At 41.9% G+C, this 17664-nt stretch overlaps 1 protein-coding gene across 1 annotated transcript in view; it reads right to left on the reverse strand.

Annotated features, from left to right (window-relative positions):
• polr3a (RNA polymerase III subunit A) overlaps positions 1–17664 on the reverse strand; it is a 40523-nt gene that overhangs the window by 18860 nt on the left and 3999 nt on the right. The window contains exons 3-17 of the mRNA XM_033012921.1: positions 17249–17386; positions 16485–16656; positions 15462–15616; positions 14060–14299; positions 12824–12986; positions 10870–11006; positions 10332–10435; positions 9670–9811; positions 9186–9326; positions 8269–8338; positions 6944–7071; positions 5590–5728; positions 4195–4359; positions 3739–3911; positions 465–576 (exon numbers count right to left, since the gene is read on the reverse strand). Coding sequence (XP_032868812.1) covers positions 465–576; positions 3739–3911; positions 4195–4359; positions 5590–5728; positions 6944–7071; positions 8269–8338; positions 9186–9326; positions 9670–9811; positions 10332–10435; positions 10870–11006; positions 12824–12986; positions 14060–14299; positions 15462–15616; positions 16485–16656; positions 17249–17386 — 2179 coding nt within the window. The remainder of the gene's footprint in view (positions 1–464; positions 577–3738; positions 3912–4194; positions 4360–5589; positions 5729–6943; positions 7072–8268; positions 8339–9185; positions 9327–9669; positions 9812–10331; positions 10436–10869; positions 11007–12823; positions 12987–14059; positions 14300–15461; positions 15617–16484; positions 16657–17248; positions 17387–17664) is intronic.

Here is a 17664-nt window from a genome sequence, read left to right on the forward strand (position 1 = left end):
CCACAGGAGGATGAGGGGTGATCTTATAAAGGTGTATAAAATCAAGACAGGAATAGATCGGGTGGATGCTCAGTCTCTTGTCCAGAGTGGGGGAAATCAAGGACCAGAGGGCATAGGTTTAAGGTGAAGGGGGAAAGATTTAATAGGGTAACCTTTTCACATAAAGGGTGGTGGGTGTATGGAACAAATTGCCAGAGATAGTCGAGCCAGGGTCTATCGCAATGGTTAAGAAACAATTAGGCAGGTACATGGATAGGACAGGTTTAGAGGGATATGGGCCAAATACAGGCAGGTGGGGCTAGTGTAGATGGGGCATGTTGTTCGATGTGGGCAAGTTGGGCTGAAGGGTCCGTTTCCACACTGTAAGACTCCATGATGTACCTTTGCAATGTCATGCCTACATAAGACTATGACATACCATGAATGTCCCTTGCAACTTGAAGATGAGGACATTTCCCCCTTACCTTTTGAACCGCAGAGGGCCATGGTGAGTGGGCTGTTGCTTTTATCCAACTCCCTGAGGCAAGCACTACCGGCATGGTCTCGAATTACAGAGAGCTCCTTAAGAATCAAGGCCTGAACAAAGGAAAAAGATCAAATCTGTTCAACTAAAATATATATGTTCCTTTGTTCATTATCAACCACATAAGTGAAGGCACTAAACAAGGAAAAATTATCCTAATAGAAGTATAATGATCTGAGGTACATATTTTCATAGATTTATATTATGGCATGGGAAATTTGGCACAACATGATGTAGCTGTGCAAGTCGTTGGTGAGACCACACTTGGAGAACTGTGTGCAGTTCTGGTCACCAAGTTATAAGAAGGACATCACTAAGTTTGAAAGGATGCAAAAGATAGGCTGTTACCCAAGCTTGGAATTACAGTTGTAGGGAGAGGCTGGGTAGTCTGGGACTTTGTTTCTTGGGAGAGTAGGAGGTTGATGGGTGAGGTGTACAAAATCATGAGGGGGGTGGATAAAGTGAACACTCAGTCTTTTTCCCAGGGAGAAGATATCCAAAACTCATTATCATGTGTACCATGGTACAGTGAAAAGCTTTTGTTGTGTGCTCTGCAGTCAGCGGAAAGACAATACATGATTACAATCCAGCCACTTTCAGTGTATAGATACATGATAAGGGAATACATTTTAGTGCAAGGTAAAGCCAGCAAAGTCCGAACGAGGGTAGTCCGAGGGTCATCAATGAGGAAGATAGCAGTTCAAGACTGCTCTCTGGTTATGGTAGGATGGTTCAGTTGCCTGATAATAGCTGGGAAGAAACTGTCCCTGAATCTGGAGGTGTGCGTTTTCACACACCTGCACCTTTTGTCCGATTGAAGAGGGGAGAAGGAGTGGCCAGGATGCGACTCGTCCTTGATTATGCTCCCTCGGCAAGGCCAGCATAAACAAGCATAGAGGACATAGGCTTAAGGTAAGAAGGGAAAGAATGAAGAGGGACAGGTGCAACTTTCTCTCCGTATATCTGGGAAGAGCTGCCTGAGGAAACTGTAGAAGCAGACAGAATGACCACCTGCCAGAGAAAGATGGAGGGATGGGCACAATTGCAACATTTAAAAGGCATTTAACAGATATATATGGAAAGCAAGGATTAACAGGGATATGGGCAAAGGGGACGAGCCTGGCATAGACAAGGTGGGCCAAAGGGCCTGTCTTGTGCTGTGCAGCACTATGATCCCATGTGGTTTAGAACCAATTTCACAAAGCAGTTCCACCGAGAGAAATTCATAGCCTCCAATAACTCAGTAGGGATTTCTGAATAAAATGCCAGCCTCTGAAGTTGAGGTAACCAAACTATGAATCTTTTGAAAGACAATATTGTGTTAACTTCAACTTATGCAGATCGGAGGGGTATGGTTTCAGCTGCCTTCATTGTTTATATTGAATACCAAATAGGCAACAGATAACAGTCAGTATCTATTTTGAGTACTGGAAATGATTAGCTATAGGACCATGAATTTCAATCTAATTAACTCAACATCAATAACACACAAATCAATAAGTATAAAACCTAAATCAATGCTTTAACAGTTCACGGCTACTTAATGAGTTGCTATTCCTTCTTAATTTCATTTTATAGACTAACTCTTAAAAACAAATCCTGAATGTTTATCGATAAATTGACATGAAGGTTTTGTTAAATAATTCTCACGCAAAAGTTTCAGGAGTTTTGATAACAAGGCTCTCTGGATAAAAGACAATTTTAGATCCAGCATTATTTAATGAGAAAAGGCTAATTAATGATCGGGTAGTTAAAGGACCTTCAGGAAACAGTGTTAATTATATGAAAAGGTTTCACATATAATCCTTTTTAAAATGTTTTAGTTCAAACTTAACTTTGAATGACGTGGACGATAGATTAGGAAATTACATTAACTGATGTGAAAGTAAACAAGCAATGAGAGGCTATACTGAGGCGATATTGGTAAAACTAGAAATAACAAGGGTGTAAGCACTCTAATGAGATTGTACTACAGACCCCTCCATAACAAGCGGGAGATAATGGAACAGATATGTAGACAGATTACCAAAATATGCCAAAACAACAGGGTAGAACAATCAATTAGGAAGATAAACAGCAATGTTTTTACAAAACGCTTCTAATACAAGTTTTCTCTAAATATTTAAGGAGCTGGTGAGATCGCTCCAAGCATGTCTGGTGACTCTACCCACCCAAGAAAGGAAACAATTGCCATACTCTCGACTTTAGAAGAATGTGTAATGATTTCATAGAAACATACAAAATTCTTATGGGGTTTGACAGGGTAAATGCAGAGTTGATATTTCCTTTCGCAAGTCTCAAACTAAGAGTCTGTTCCTTCTGGAGTGAGATAAGAAATTTGTGAATCTGCTTAATTCTCCACCCGATTGTTGGGAATGACTGGGCTAGACAGACTTTTGGATATTAAGAGATTCAATGAATACTAGGTTAGTGTAAGTAAGTAGAATTGTGATAAAAGATCACTCGGAGCTTATTGAAAACAAACTTACATAGGGAAAATTCAAGGGCCAAGCGGTGATATAGTGCATTACTATTTCAATTTATTTTGCTTTTATAAATCTACCCTACTGTCAGTTTTGTTATGAAATGAAGCCAGCCAACTTCCTTAACAACTGCATATTCACTAGAGAGATTTCAGCTAAAAAGATACATGTTGGGGAAAAACAGCATGTAAATTACTTTAGACACCAATTTCTGGAAGACATACTTCTTCATTAAACTTCACACTCATTCTGTTTTATAATGTAGGCATCAATTCATTTGGTCTCTCATAGGAATCACCATCTTATTCTTAAAAGGAATGAACTGTTCATGAAATGAATAACCAGGGAAAAGTGTGGAAAGTTTTTTTTTAATAGCCCTGTCCCACGGTACGATTTCATACCAAGAGCTCTCCCGAGTTTAAAAAAAGTCAAACTTGTGGTAAGCACGGAGAATGAACGTAGCGGGTACGTCGGAGCTCGGGGACGTCTCTTAGCGGCTCGTAACGCTAACGGCAGGTACTCGGGAAGACTCGCTAATGGCAGGTAAGCATGGGAAGACTCGTGAAGATTTTTCAACATGTTGAAAAATGTCCACGAGAGCCCCGAGTACCGACGAGTGGCCATTACTGTAAATCTTCGAGTTCGAATCAGGGCAAACTCGGGAGAGCTCTTGGAATGAACTTGTACCGTGGGACAGGGTTTTAACTTTGCAAGTTTTCGGTATCTCCTTACTTCCAATGTTTCTTCTGCTGTACATCCAGGCTGCTGTTGAAGTTTGCCTGTATTGAGGGCTTCAATGAATTCATCACATTTCCTGTAGCCAGCATCAAGCAGCTCCTGCTTGGCTTTCAGTAGTCCCCGCCCTGGTGTCACATCGCCAATACCAATGGAAAATCCCCGATTGGCTATGTTTTAAATAAACAAACATATGAGAGGAAAATTAGGCATTTAGAGTCATCCAACATTGAAACAGGTCCTTCGACCCGCTTGCCCATGTCGATTAAGACTTCCCATCCACACTAGTCCTGACCCGAAACGTCACCTCTCCATTTTCTCCAGAAATGCTGCCTGACCCGCTGAGTTATTCCAGCATTTTGTGTCTATCTTTTGTGAATTGTATTGCTGGCAAATAGAATGTTAAAATAATCAATTGTATAATTTCATCATGTATTCAGATAAGTTACTCACAAAGGTAGACGGGAGCCAGGCGAGCAAGGCGAGACATTGCATCTGCTGCTGCCATCTGTCCCCAGTCTCTCAGTAAGATGTAGAAGATATTGTTCTTGGATCCTGAGCCCAGAGTTCCTTTATCCAGGCTCCCAACCATCAGCTCACTGTTCTGGATGACGACAACTGCAAAATGACAACATTTGCACTCATGAAATAAGGTAAAACGTCGTTGCGTTTGGATAGAAGGACTGGTAACTACAGAAGACCTAATGTTGTACATGACGTTTATATAACTAACTAGTCAGGGGCCTTTCTGAACAAGGATCAAGAGTCAAGTCAGGAGTGTATAAATGTGCCAAAAACACAACTATGAACTTCTTACTTGCATCAATTTTTCATATCTTCATAAGTGATAGGAGCAGAATTAGGCCATTCAACCCATCGTCTACACCATTCAATCAAGGCTGATCTATCCTTCCCTCTCAACCCCATTCTCCTGCCTTCTCCCCATAACCCCTAACACCCGTACTAATCAAGAATCTATCTATCTCTGCCTTAAAAATATCCATTGACTTGGCCTCCACAGCCTTTTGTTGCAATGAATTCCACAGATTCACCACCCTATGACTAAATAAATTTTAAATTGGTTCCATATCAAATATAAAGGAAATATTAGCAAAAAGATTAAAAGGGTGCATGAATATTGCAACTAATTAATTTTATTTGAATTTTCCATGGACTAGTCCTGTATTGTATGCCCTGTATCGTAGAGTCTACTCTGATACCCACAGACCCAATGAGATACCAGACAGGAAGGATATATATATATATATATATATATAATGCCTGTGTTCCACTGAGTTCAAAATTCAATTATACAATGAATGCTGTACAATGAAATGTCAAGCTATGCAGATAGCCATTACTACAAGTTTAATTTGAAGCCAGCCTGACTGACACCAAATCTGCACCAAATTTGGACCCATTGGTAACAAAAGTACCTCCCATAAAACCAATCATTTTTGAGACTATAATATAGTTTAGTTTAGTTTACTTTAGAGATACAGCGTGGTAACTGGCCCTTCGGCCCACTGGGTCCGCGTCGACCAGCGACCCCCACACATTAACACCATCCTACACCCACTAGGGACATTTTTTTACATTTACCAAACCAATTAACCTACAAACCTGTACGTCTTTCGAGTGAGGGTGAAAACCGAAGATCTCGGAAAAAACCCACGCAGGTCACGGGGAGAACGTACAAACTCCGTCCAGATAGCACCCGTAGTCAGGATCGAACCCGGGTCTCTGGCGCTGCTTTCGCTGTAAGGCAGCGACTCTACCGCTGCGCCACTGTGTGAGATTGAATTTGTTTCAATCTTGCCATTCCGATCTGATGATTTGATGACTTACAGGAGTCATTGAAGCAGAGGTCTTCGCCTTTTCCACAGTACTGCTTCCCCTTGGTGCGCAGGTTGGCATTAATAGGACAGTCTTTGTTTGGTTTGAGAATGAGACTGAAAATCTGCTTCCCTGTCCACAGTGTGACGGGCTGTGAAGGAGACAGTCTGATATTATCCTGCACGTTAGCACACACACCAAGCCCAGCTCTCGACTGCCAAGATGGATTTACAAATTAACATTTAATTCTTTATCACCGCAGTCATAAAACAATCATAACAGAATCAGATTTGTGCAATGCACCTGAATTAATTCATTTGTGGGATGACTGGCATGCAGTATGTATTTGGCTATATAGTATAATACCTATAATACCTGGAACTCCCTGCCACAGAGGGTAGTCGAGGCCAGTTCATTGGCTATATTTAAGAGGGAGTTAGATGTGGCCCTTGTGGCTAAGGGGATCAGAGGGTATGGAGAGAAGGCAGGTACGGGATACTGAGTTGGATGATCAGCCATGATCATATTGAATGGCGGTGCAGGCTCGAAGGGCCGAATGGCCTACTCCTGCACCTAATTTCTATGTTTCTATAACAAAAAGTCTGTGGAATTCTCTGCCTCAGAGGGCGGTGGAGGCAGGTTCTCTGGATGGTTTCAAGAGAGAGCTAGATAGGGCTCTTAAAAATAGCGGATATGGGGAGAAGGCAGGAACGGGGTACTGATTGGGGATGATCAGCCACGATCGTATTGAATGGCGGTGCTGGCTCGAAGGGCCGAATGGCCTCCTCCTGCACCTATTGTCTATTGTCTACATCTGTTTGCCCATACTACAATATATAATCTAAGAATGTAACTGTAAATACTAACTGTGCTGTAAAACTTCAGGCCACTTAATGTGTTTAACAGTTTAAATGAGGCAATGAAAACTGTTTGGTCGCTTTTACCTACCTACCTGAGAATCCCATACACTTATAAAATGTTCTTCGAAAACAACACATTTTCTATGGAGTCGAGGTACAGTTGGATTTTAACTCGACCAACTGCATTTCTCCAAGTGTAAAGTGGGAAGCTGGAAGGCATTGCCTGCTGATGCGGAGACAGGTTCTGTGTCGTTATCAAGAGAGAATTGGATAAATATATGAAGAAAGATTGGCCAGGCTACAGGGAAGGCGCTGAGTGTGGACATGATCAGTGTGGCCTTCATCTATGCTGCACCTATTCTGTGATTGTGCCCAATACAAAATAACCCTAATATGTAGTCGTTGAACCATCTTAAGAACTAACACACAAAGGACAACCCTATTCAAGCGCCCAGCTTATTTTCTACATCCCAAGATGAATCAGTTCAGTATCTTTAATGTGATACCTTCACGATTGCAGGGTGTGGAAGACTAATTTTGATTCGTTCATCTTTCCCTGCGAGAATGGAGGCAACAATCTGACATGTCTTTGCTCTGTCAAAGAAAGTGTCCTTCATCGTAAGTAGATAGGCACCTACACAGACAAGAAGGAAATTGGTTTTTTAAAAGGGCATCTTCATAGCTGCTAAGTACCGAGCCATTTAATGACACCGTTGGCTACACTACAGTGAATATCGGCAGTATTTCCAAATTTAGTTTAGTTTAGAGATACTACGTGGAAACAGGACCTTCGGCCCACTGAGTCCATGCCGACCAACTATCACTCGTACACTAGTTCTATCCTACACACGAGGGCCAATTAACCTACAAACCTGCACCTCTTTCGAATGTGGGAGGAAACCGGAGCACCCAGAGAAATCCCACAGTGAGAACGTGCAAACTCCATACAGACAGCACCCGTAGTCAGGATCGAACCCGGGGTCTCTGGTGCTGTAAGGCAGCAATTACACGCCTGCACACACTGCCACCCTATTGAATAGAGATATTTTTTACAAACATCAAATTCCTGAATTGAATTATCCATTATTAGAATAGCATGGATGGCCAATTCCCAGAAACATTAGGTTGGGGAGGGAGAAAAATGCAATCTTCTGCTAGTCTTAATGTGCTCTACAGTTAAGGCTAGACTCAAAATGCCAACCAAGTACTGGAAATCAGAAAATACTTTGGAAAAGATTGTTACCATTGTTTCAGATCACTGCCATGCTTGATTCAAGATCAACTTGAAATTGATAATGGAAACCATGTTAGATTAATTTCTGCATTTGTTCACAAAAGGAAAAGTGCGCCATGTTTGAACATTTTCTAGTCATCTCTACCGAAACAAAGACAGACTGAGAAACTGACTTTGTTACCATTCAATAACTTCGGTGTTCTTTCTCTTCCGAATCAGATAACAATGAAAATATTAAAAAATAACACCCCAACACAGAAAATTTGATAATTAAGGATTAAATTGTTAAGAATTAACCATTTAAAAAAAGATATAATTAATATGCTAATAGAATTTTTTTTAAATATAACACAAATTTGATTACTATGGATCATAGCAAATTGCATTATACGACCACTCAAAAATAAATAAAGTTGTAAGTCTACTCAAAAGGAGTTTAAACAAACAAAAAAATAAAATATATACAGCTGTCCTGAGTTAACCTCTGGTAAATATGTAGAGAACATAAATCCTGAAACCAAATCTTCGAGTGTAGTATTTCCATTGGTCTGAGATCTGTCTCAGACTTTAACACAAAAACGCTCAACTTTACTTCACCTGTTAAAAAGTCTTGGATCGCTGCAATTAGCGGCTCGCCATTTCTCGGAGTTACCAAGTTTGCTTTTGTCTAAAGAGAAAAGAAATTCACTGATGAACTATGCACCAGAACATCTTGACTGGTTCAGATTGACACATAGTGAGCAAAATTAATCGATAAATATTACAACTCAATAAAGTTATGGTTAACAATGCAGTAACTAATCTAAAAGATGTAAAGTAAAATAACAAAGGTTAGGACGTTTCATCTCTTGCTTCAAAGGCAGTTACAATGACAGGTGAAAGCCACTTTAATGACTGGAGTTTCCCACCTTGCTAGCTTCAGCCAGGTATGTTATTCTTAATTGGCGTAAAAAACAGGGTACAGAAAAGATCCCTTTTATTAAGACACTTCCTTTCACAGAGAGTTAGATAAGTCAATCTTGATGTAAGTGCACTTGTAGCATATCCCAGATCACTGCCCAATCATGCATTCTAAATTACAAATCCCAACCATTTTTATTATTCCAGTTGCCGAGATACGACTATATTCTAAATTTAAACATGCCGACCATTCCCAATCCATGACAATGGTTGGGTACAGCATCTGTAGAAGTTGAAGAAAATATTTCACTTTCTCCATCGCTATTTATTTAGCCATTTGTGGGGTTGCATGGAGGACATGTCGCCTGTATGGCCGTGAGTAGTCGCCCAAAGAGTCGTACCTTTTTCTGGTCGCCGCTGGATTTTCAACATGTTGAAAATTTTCGGCGACCTGCCGCGAGTATGACGGGTGCCGGCAAGTCGCCGAAAAAAATCGGGTAAGTGGGACAGGCCCTTTACAACTCCCCATGTTAAATTAAAATCAGGAGTAATACATGTCAAATTCCTAAAGTACTGTCAGAAAAGAGTAAAAATGGCAATTAAATCACACCTACCCCCATAAGGATAAGCGCTTCTGCCTTGGCCTCCTCAGTTTGAGGAAGGTGGAGGTTCATTTCATCCCCATCAAAGTCTGCATTATATGGTGTGCAAACGCATTCATTGAACCTGAATGTACGGTGTGGTTTTACCACGGCCTGAGATTGACAACAGAATAAATAAAAAGGCTAAATTAATTGCTGTTACACATTCTTTTATCTTGTCAGCCTCTACATTTATCATTTCTTGCTACAGATTAGCCTTGCTTTTTTCTCTTACATTTTTCACGTCTTGAAGATATGTCAAAACAATGAATAGCACAACATGCTAGCGTGGTTTTAAATTACACATTTATCTAATTATTTTTCCAGTATCATATTCAATTAGCTGATGTGAAAGCTTTATTCATCTTACATAGTACAATTATACACCCATAATTGGACAACCCAGAATATGAATAATCCACTCTTCACAGCAGTTCATGTTTTACAAAATGCTTACTATGTGGGCCATGATGCTCAGTTTATGCAGCGATGGCTGCCTATTGAACAGCACTATATCTCCATCAATTAGATGTCTTTCCACGATGTCACCATATTTCAGTTCCTGTGCCATCTTCTCCCTGTTTCCATATCTTAGGAACCTGTTTACAAGAAGACAAAATAAGACAAAGTGCAGTTCCTGCCTACACATTGTCTGCTCCACAGCAAAATATCCTCAAGGTATGCCTGCTTTGAAGTTCTCCTCTCTGTGATGAGAGTTTTACAACATCCTCTCTCGCTGCTCCCTCTCTGTGATTCCTCCGACTCTCCGATTCATTTATTTGTTCTATATCTCTCTATATCACCGTCTATATCTGCCTCTTCCCTTTCCCCTGACTCTCAGTGTGAAGATGGGTCTCAACCCTATTCCTTTTCTCCAGAGATGCCGCCTGACCCGCTAAATTTTACTCCAGCTTTTTGTGCCTATCTTCAAATGAAATTACAACAGCGCCGGAGAACCGGGTTCGATCCTGACTACGGGAGCGGTGCGGAGTTTGTATAACCATCAACATGAATGATTTACTGCACCTAAAATAAATTAACAATATTTCAAATTGCATTGGAAATAGTAAACAAAAAAAATTCCTTCCTCTATACATAAAACTAAAAGTAAGTTTTTACCTCTTCAGATTAGTGTGCCGCTGCTGAATGAAGTTAGCCCCTGGATGGACTTCAGGTCCGCTACACACAAGTTTTCGCAATAGTTCCAGATTGGCCTTTGTCACCTGCAGTAAAAATAAAGTTTATGTGTAGTACCAGGTACTTTAGTGGGATAGTCGGCCACTAAACCCTCCCCCACCTGGTTTGCCAGGTGAGGAGGGGGCTGTGGACCCCCAGCAGGACCAAAAACAAGACCTGTCAAAGGGCGGATGGGCTTCTAGCGAGCCAACGGCCATCCACACTTCAGTAGAAGTTGCGATCACTGTCGTACACGGCATTGTAAGAAATGATGATAAAGCACACACACACACACACCAAATCCTGTACATCCAGCGGCGGAAGTCGGCAGGAACTGGAGGACAGAGATGCGTGGTGCATCCGTCACCGTTCCTGTCGGAAACCAGCACCACTGCGTCGCTAATGTTTTCAATGATGATGAATGAATGAACAGGTACTTTCCATATCAAGTAAAGAAGTGTGCCTTAAAAGGAGAACTCACCCTTTCGGGGTAGGTCAGGATCTTGGCCACATACACTGGGACTGCTACTTCATCTATTCGCAGATTGGGATCAGGAGAAATCACAGTCCTGCTGGAGAAATCCACGCGTTTCCCAGACAGATTCCCTCGAAATCGACCTAAAGATTTTTTCGAATGGAGAATTAGTTTCACTATGTCAAATACTGTACCCCAGGTTATAAATGCCCGCCTCCAGTAAAGCCCGTATGTAGTAGTAGTGTTTGGGATGCTGATGGGATCGACTTGCCAGCTACCGTGAGACTGCATTCCCACCTGCAGATGGTCCAGATTATGAACAGTACACAGGTACAATTCCCCACGCTGAGAAGGACCTGTGCATACATTGTTGTTTTGGATCAGCCTCTGATCTCAAACAGTTTGCAGTTACATTTTGTGCTATAATAAGGGGATTCAGACAGAATTAAATGTAATGATGATGTGGAGATGGTGTTGCAAGAACTTAACGTCACAGGAGCTGAAGTTTCTGAGCGAAAAGAAATAAATATTTTCTTTCCCCAATTCATGTGTTGTGGGAAAATAAAACCTTTCTGCTTAATGCCTTCCCAATGTACTGGACATGTTCATGATTTCAATCATTTCCAAGGGATCAACATCCTGAATTAACTGTGTAGGAAGCAACTGCAGATATTGGTTTACCCTGAAGATATGACACAAAATGCTGCTAGACAAAAATGCTGGAGAAACTCAGCGGGTGAGGCAGCATCTATGGAGCGAAGGAATAGGCGACGTATCGGGTCGAGACCCTTCCTCAGACTGATGTGGGGGGGGGGGGGGGGGGGGGGGGGCTAATTTCACACGACAGGATTAGGTGGGCAACAGATCCCAGAGTTCTGTCATTAGGCTGCAGTAGCTTTGTTGCTTGGGTTTCTTGTTTTTACTTTCTCCCAGTGGGAAGACGATGCCATCCACAAGACACAAGAAACTGCAGCTCTTGAGGGGAAAAACACAAAGCGCTGGTGGAACTCAGCAGATCAAGCATCATCCGTGGAGCAAAACGGAGCGACGATGTTTCAGGTCAAGACGCTTCTTCAGACCGATCATAGTAGGAACCCACCCCCACTCACCTGTATCCACCTATCACATGCCAGACTTTGTCCCAACCCCAGCTCTCTTGCCCCTGAAGAAGAAATCTGAAGAAAGGCCCTGACCTGAAATATCAAGTCAAGTCAAGTTTATTCGTCACATACACATACGAGATGTGCAGTGAAATGAAAAGTGGCAATGCTCGCGGACTTTGTGCAAAAAGACAACAAACAAACAACCAAACAAACTATTTGTTTAAGAAGGAACTGCAGATGCTGGAAAATCGAAGGTACACAAAAAAGCTGGAGAAACTCAGCGGGTGCAGCAGCATCTATGGAGCGAAGGAAATAGGCAACGTTTCGGGCCGAAACCCTTCTTCAGACGGGTTTCTGAAGAAGGGTTTCGGCCCGAAACGTTGCCTATTTCCTTCGCTCCATAGATGCTGCTGCACCCGCTGAGTTTCTCCAGCATTTTTGTCTACCTGAAATGTCACTTGTCCATTTCCATCCACATATGAGGAAAGCGGGCCATGATGGTTGGCATATACTGTACATGTTAGGCTGAAGGGCCTGCTCCTGCACTGTACTGTTCCATGCTCTACATTAATAGGGGGGGTGGGGGGGTCAAGGAAAGAGCGTTCACGTCGCGGCCCAGTTTTCACCAATCTTTCCACCACCACGCACGCACGCACAAGACAGACACCATTGTATGCAGATGCCGAGAAGTGTCTTCAACTCTGGTTGAACTACTAATCTTGTATGTGGACTCGATAATAATAAGATTAATAGGGGAAGAGTTACAATGACGATTCTTTGACCCGGGTGTTGCTAGCATTTTCTGTGCGCATTTAACCAGAAAGATGTTCAGTGCAATTAAAACAAAAACAACTTACCCTGTTTTCCTTTCAGTCTCTGTACAAATCCCCTGGTCCATTTCTTTGGTGCCATGTTGAGAGGAATGCCAGAAAGCTCACTATTCATATACAGTGCACACTGTAATTGTAAGAAGTCCCAGTCTTCCATGATCATTTGTGTCTTCGCTCCAGACATGCGATGCTGAAGAGACAAGAGACCATTATCCAATTCTGTGCCTTGAAAGTAGAATCTATTCACGTTTTAAATAGTCAACACTTATTTCTCTTTCATCCCCACATTCCCATGATCAAGTTTTTGATCCAAGTGCTTTCTATTCAATTCTACTGTAGACAAAAAGACCTAGGTGCAAATAAAATCACTAGTCCAATCAACATTACATTATCTGTGTCCTGCTGATTATTTCCCCTTGTTGTAACTCACACATATTTTGCTCAAAGTGTGTTCTCAACTGCTTCCTGATATTAACCACAACATTCTCCGCAGTCCATGTTTCCACAATCGCTTTCTTCCACTTTAAAACCAGCACTCGCCACTTCCACCACCTTACCCCATAAGGTAGGGACCCTTTGTCACCTTCCCCTCAACTAACAATGAACCATTCTACAGTTCCTTAATCATCGTCTGCTTTAATTTGTTGTTTTCACACCTTACCCTTCCATATATCTAGTTATATAATGGATAGGGGTGATAGGCGACGTTTCAGGTTGGGAACCTTCTTCAAATGACCTGTACCTTCCCCTTTGCTCTTTGTATTGTACTCGAGTTTGAACTGATTGTACCTATGTGTGGTACATATGATCTGTTTGGATAGCATGTAAAACAAGGCTGTTCACTGTACCTCGGTACGTGACAATAAGCAATCTAAAGTTAAGATTTTGCTGCTTATTGCTAAGACCCAGAGCTGTACTGATTACTGAGGTTGAAGCACCGGTGAATTGACGTTAGTTTTACACTGATGAACATGGAATATATAATTTCAAAAGTGATAGGAGCAGAATTAGGCCATTCGGCCCATCAAGTCTACCCCGCCATTCAATCATGGCTGATCTACCTTTCCCTCCTAACCCCATTCCCATAACCTCCGACACCTATACTAATCCAGAATCTATCTATCTCTGCCTTAAATATATCCATTGACTTGGCCTCCACAGACTTCTGTGGCAAAGAATTCCACAGATTCACCACCCTCTGAATCATTCGTTATTTAATTACACTCATTGTTTCTAACTCAAGTTAAAGAAACGTAACCGAACCTTTTTAATTACGTCGTTTAAGAAGATGATTTCCGTCAGTTTCATGGTGAGGTCGTCTTCGTTGGTGCCTGATTTCAAGTCGCTGACTACTGAGGGGCGAATGCAAAGTGGTGGGACTAATAACCGAGTGAGCACCAGGTCTGCAGGCTTCCCTGCCTCCAGGTTCATGAGAAGCAGCGGGACATCTTCAGAGGGAATTCTTTTGAATATATTTAACACCACAAGGGGGTTGAGATTCTCCTGCAAGATAAAGTACGTTGTAAAGACACATTTTTGTTAGATTGCAGTGCATATAATCAATGCTGCCATTTTCGCCACCTCCAACATGACCCCACCACTCGCCACATCTTCCCATCTCCCTCCCTGTCTGCTTTCCGCAAAGACTGCTCCCTCCGTAATTCCCTGGTCAATTCTTCCCTTCCCACCCGTACCACCCCCTCCCCGGGTACTTTCCCTTGCAGCCGCAAGAGATGCTACACTTGTCGCTTTATCTCCCCCCTCGACTCCATTCAAGGACCCAAGGAGTCGTTCCAGGTGCGACAGAGGTTCACCTGCACCTCCTCCAACCTCATCTATTGCATCCGCTGCTCTAGATGTCAACTGCTCTACATCGGTGAGACCAAGCGTAGGCTTGGCGATCGTTTCGCCGAACATGATAAAGATACATGATAATGATAAAAGTAAAGATTTAGGCGCGGTGCAGCGGCGCAGTTTTAGAGTCGCCGCCTCACAGCGCCGGTGTTCGATCCCGACTACGGAGTTTTACGTTCTCATGGTGACCTGCGTGGATTTTCTCCCGATGCTCCGGTTTACACCCACGCTCCAATGATGTACAGGTTTGAAGGATAATTGGCTTTGGTAAAAATTGTAAATTGTCCCTAGTGTGTAGAATAGTGTTTGTGTACGGGGATCGCTGGTCGGCGCGGACTCGGTGGAACGAAGCGCCTGTTTATGTGCTGCATCTCTGAACTAAACTAAAATATTAAAGCAATCACATCGGTAAGCAAAGGTAGACAAAAAATGCTGGAGGAACTCAGCGGGTGAGGCAGCATCTATGTAGAGAAGGAATAGACGACGTTTCACCCGCTGAGTTCCTCCAGCATTATTTGTCTACCTTCGATTTTTCCAGCATCTGCAGTTCCTTCTTAAATATCGGTAAGCAACTTTGCAGCAAATACCCAATGTTACTTACAAATAATCAAAATGACTGATGCCTAACGCATTAATAAGATGGATATGTGGTTTAAGCTTATTCTAATGTTCTATTTATTAAGAAGCAGTTTTAGAGGTGGCGCCACCATATTTCTAAAATTATTTGATAAAGCAATCATTCAGTCAATGGAATTAAATGTAATTCTGCGAAGAGTGAAGAATATATCCAATAATATTCAACATTACTAACCTGTGCTCTGCCCAGCAAAGCCTCCATCTCTTTGTTATGTTCAATGGCTATATCGAAGGACTGGAGGAAATCGGACACCACAGGATCCATTACTTTCTTATTGGTCTTGTACTTTTCATGAATAATTTTCAGCAAACCACATTTTTTCACAGGACCTATTTAAAACAAAGCATCGGCACTTAACTTGACGAAAGCTAACTACACTGAAGTAATTAAAAAAGTGATTATTCATTATTTGATACGAATATAATTAAAAAGATTGTACAATGCTTTCATCGTACTGCAGAAGTCCCCCCAAGATGGCTAGCTTACTTTCATTTTTCATCTTTTCGCTCCTTATTGCTTTTTTAGTTGTTTTTTAAAACCTTTGCAGTCCTCTGCCATAGTATATGCCTTCTCTGCCATATAATCTTTGCCATATTATATGCCTTCTCTGTTGCTTCTGTGCTGTTTTTGAATAGTGTCATTTAGAGGTACAGCATGCAAACAGGCCCTTCGGCCCACCAAGTCCACGCTGATCATCAATCACCCATACACACAAGGTCTTTGTTATTCCACTTTCGCATCCACTCCCTACACTCTGGGGCCAATTTACAGAGGCCATTTAACCAATAAAACCACACATCCTTGGAATGTGGGAAGAAACTGAATCCATGCAGTCAGGGCTGTCTTAACAACATTATAGGCCCCCAGGCAAAGCAGTGCCCTGGGGCCCCTGCACTTCCAGTTTATTTGCGCCGAATCAAATATGCCGTCAAGTACTTGCGATGTTCTTCTCCGTTTTCATGTTCTACAATAACATTCAACAATACATAGATGAGCGTGGGGCCCCGGGCAACCACCCAGCGTGCACATGCATTAAGACGGCCCTGCATGCGGTCACATGGAGAACATGCAAACTCCACACAGACAACACCCGAGGTCAGGATCAAACCCACGTCTCAGGTGCTGTGAGACAGCAGCAACCAGCTGTGCCATTGTGCTGTCCGTTACTAGGTATATTTTTTCATAATCGGCTTTTACCATTAAACGCTCCACAAAATAGACATATAGTCTTCTTTCTACATTTTTCAGAGATTTTCTTTTTCATGCTCCTTTTCTGAAGATAGGTTAAGCCAGGCTTTTTCAAAGCATCCAGAAACAGTTTCCTTTCGTCTGTAGACAGCATGACACGGGAACATATTTTGCAGATCATCTGGGGAAAAAGACAGAAAGGTGGAAGAAGCCCATGAACATTACAATAAAATCATTAAGATGAATATTACTTTTAAATTACTTTTAAATCAAAATAATAATACTTAAAAAAAACTTTTTTTCCTCTTGTTTATTATATTGTTTACAGTGTACTATGTTTACATAGTACATTGTGCTGCTGCTAATTAAGAATGTCATTGTTCTATCTGGGACACATGACAATAAAACACTCTTGACATTCAGTACACTTGCATATCAGTCGCCATAATGCAGTGAAATGTAGACACAAGGAAGTCTGAAGTCACTCAGCAGGTCAGGCAGCACCTTTGGAAGATATGGAGAGGTAGCGTTTTGGGTCGGGACACTTCTTCAGACAGTGAAATCTGTATCATCCCATAAACCATTTGCAAGAGGTAGGGTGGGAGGAGATGCCATCCAAACCACTGTGGGAGTCGGTGGGTTTGTAGTAGCCGCCAGTTTATATTCTCTCCCTCCACCAATGCTGCCTGACTCACTGGGTTACTCCAGCACTCTGCATTTTACTCAGGACTCCAATATCTGCAGTTGCTTGTGCCTGTGTTATTGATTCTTACCTGTAAGATTCCAATAATGGCTTTGAAATAACCAACATGGAAGCAGGGAAGTTCCAAATCAATGTAACCGTAGTGTCCGATGCAGTCAGCCAGATTCTTCCCACACGTTTCACACGGCCGGTCTTTCTCACTGGTGCCCTATCAATGTACAGGAATACAATCAATACACACGCAATCTGCTTCTACAATCATACCGTCGCATTGCTGAACTCGGAGTCCCGCCGATAGATTCCTCCGGTCCCTCCGTCCCCATTGTTTAATTATTCTGTATTTTTTATTATTCTGTATCCTCTTTTTTTTTTTTTTTTTTTTTTTTTTAATTTCTATATTGCACTACTACGGACTGACGCAAAACTGCATTTCGTTGTACCCATACTCAGTATTTGTGCAATGACATTAAAGTTGAATTGAATTGA

The sequence above is a fragment of the Amblyraja radiata genome, chromosome 37 (assembly GCF_010909765.2).
Source record: "Amblyraja radiata isolate CabotCenter1 chromosome 37, sAmbRad1.1.pri, whole genome shotgun sequence".
NCBI classification, from domain to species: Eukaryota; Metazoa; Chordata; class Chondrichthyes; order Rajiformes; family Rajidae; genus Amblyraja; species Amblyraja radiata.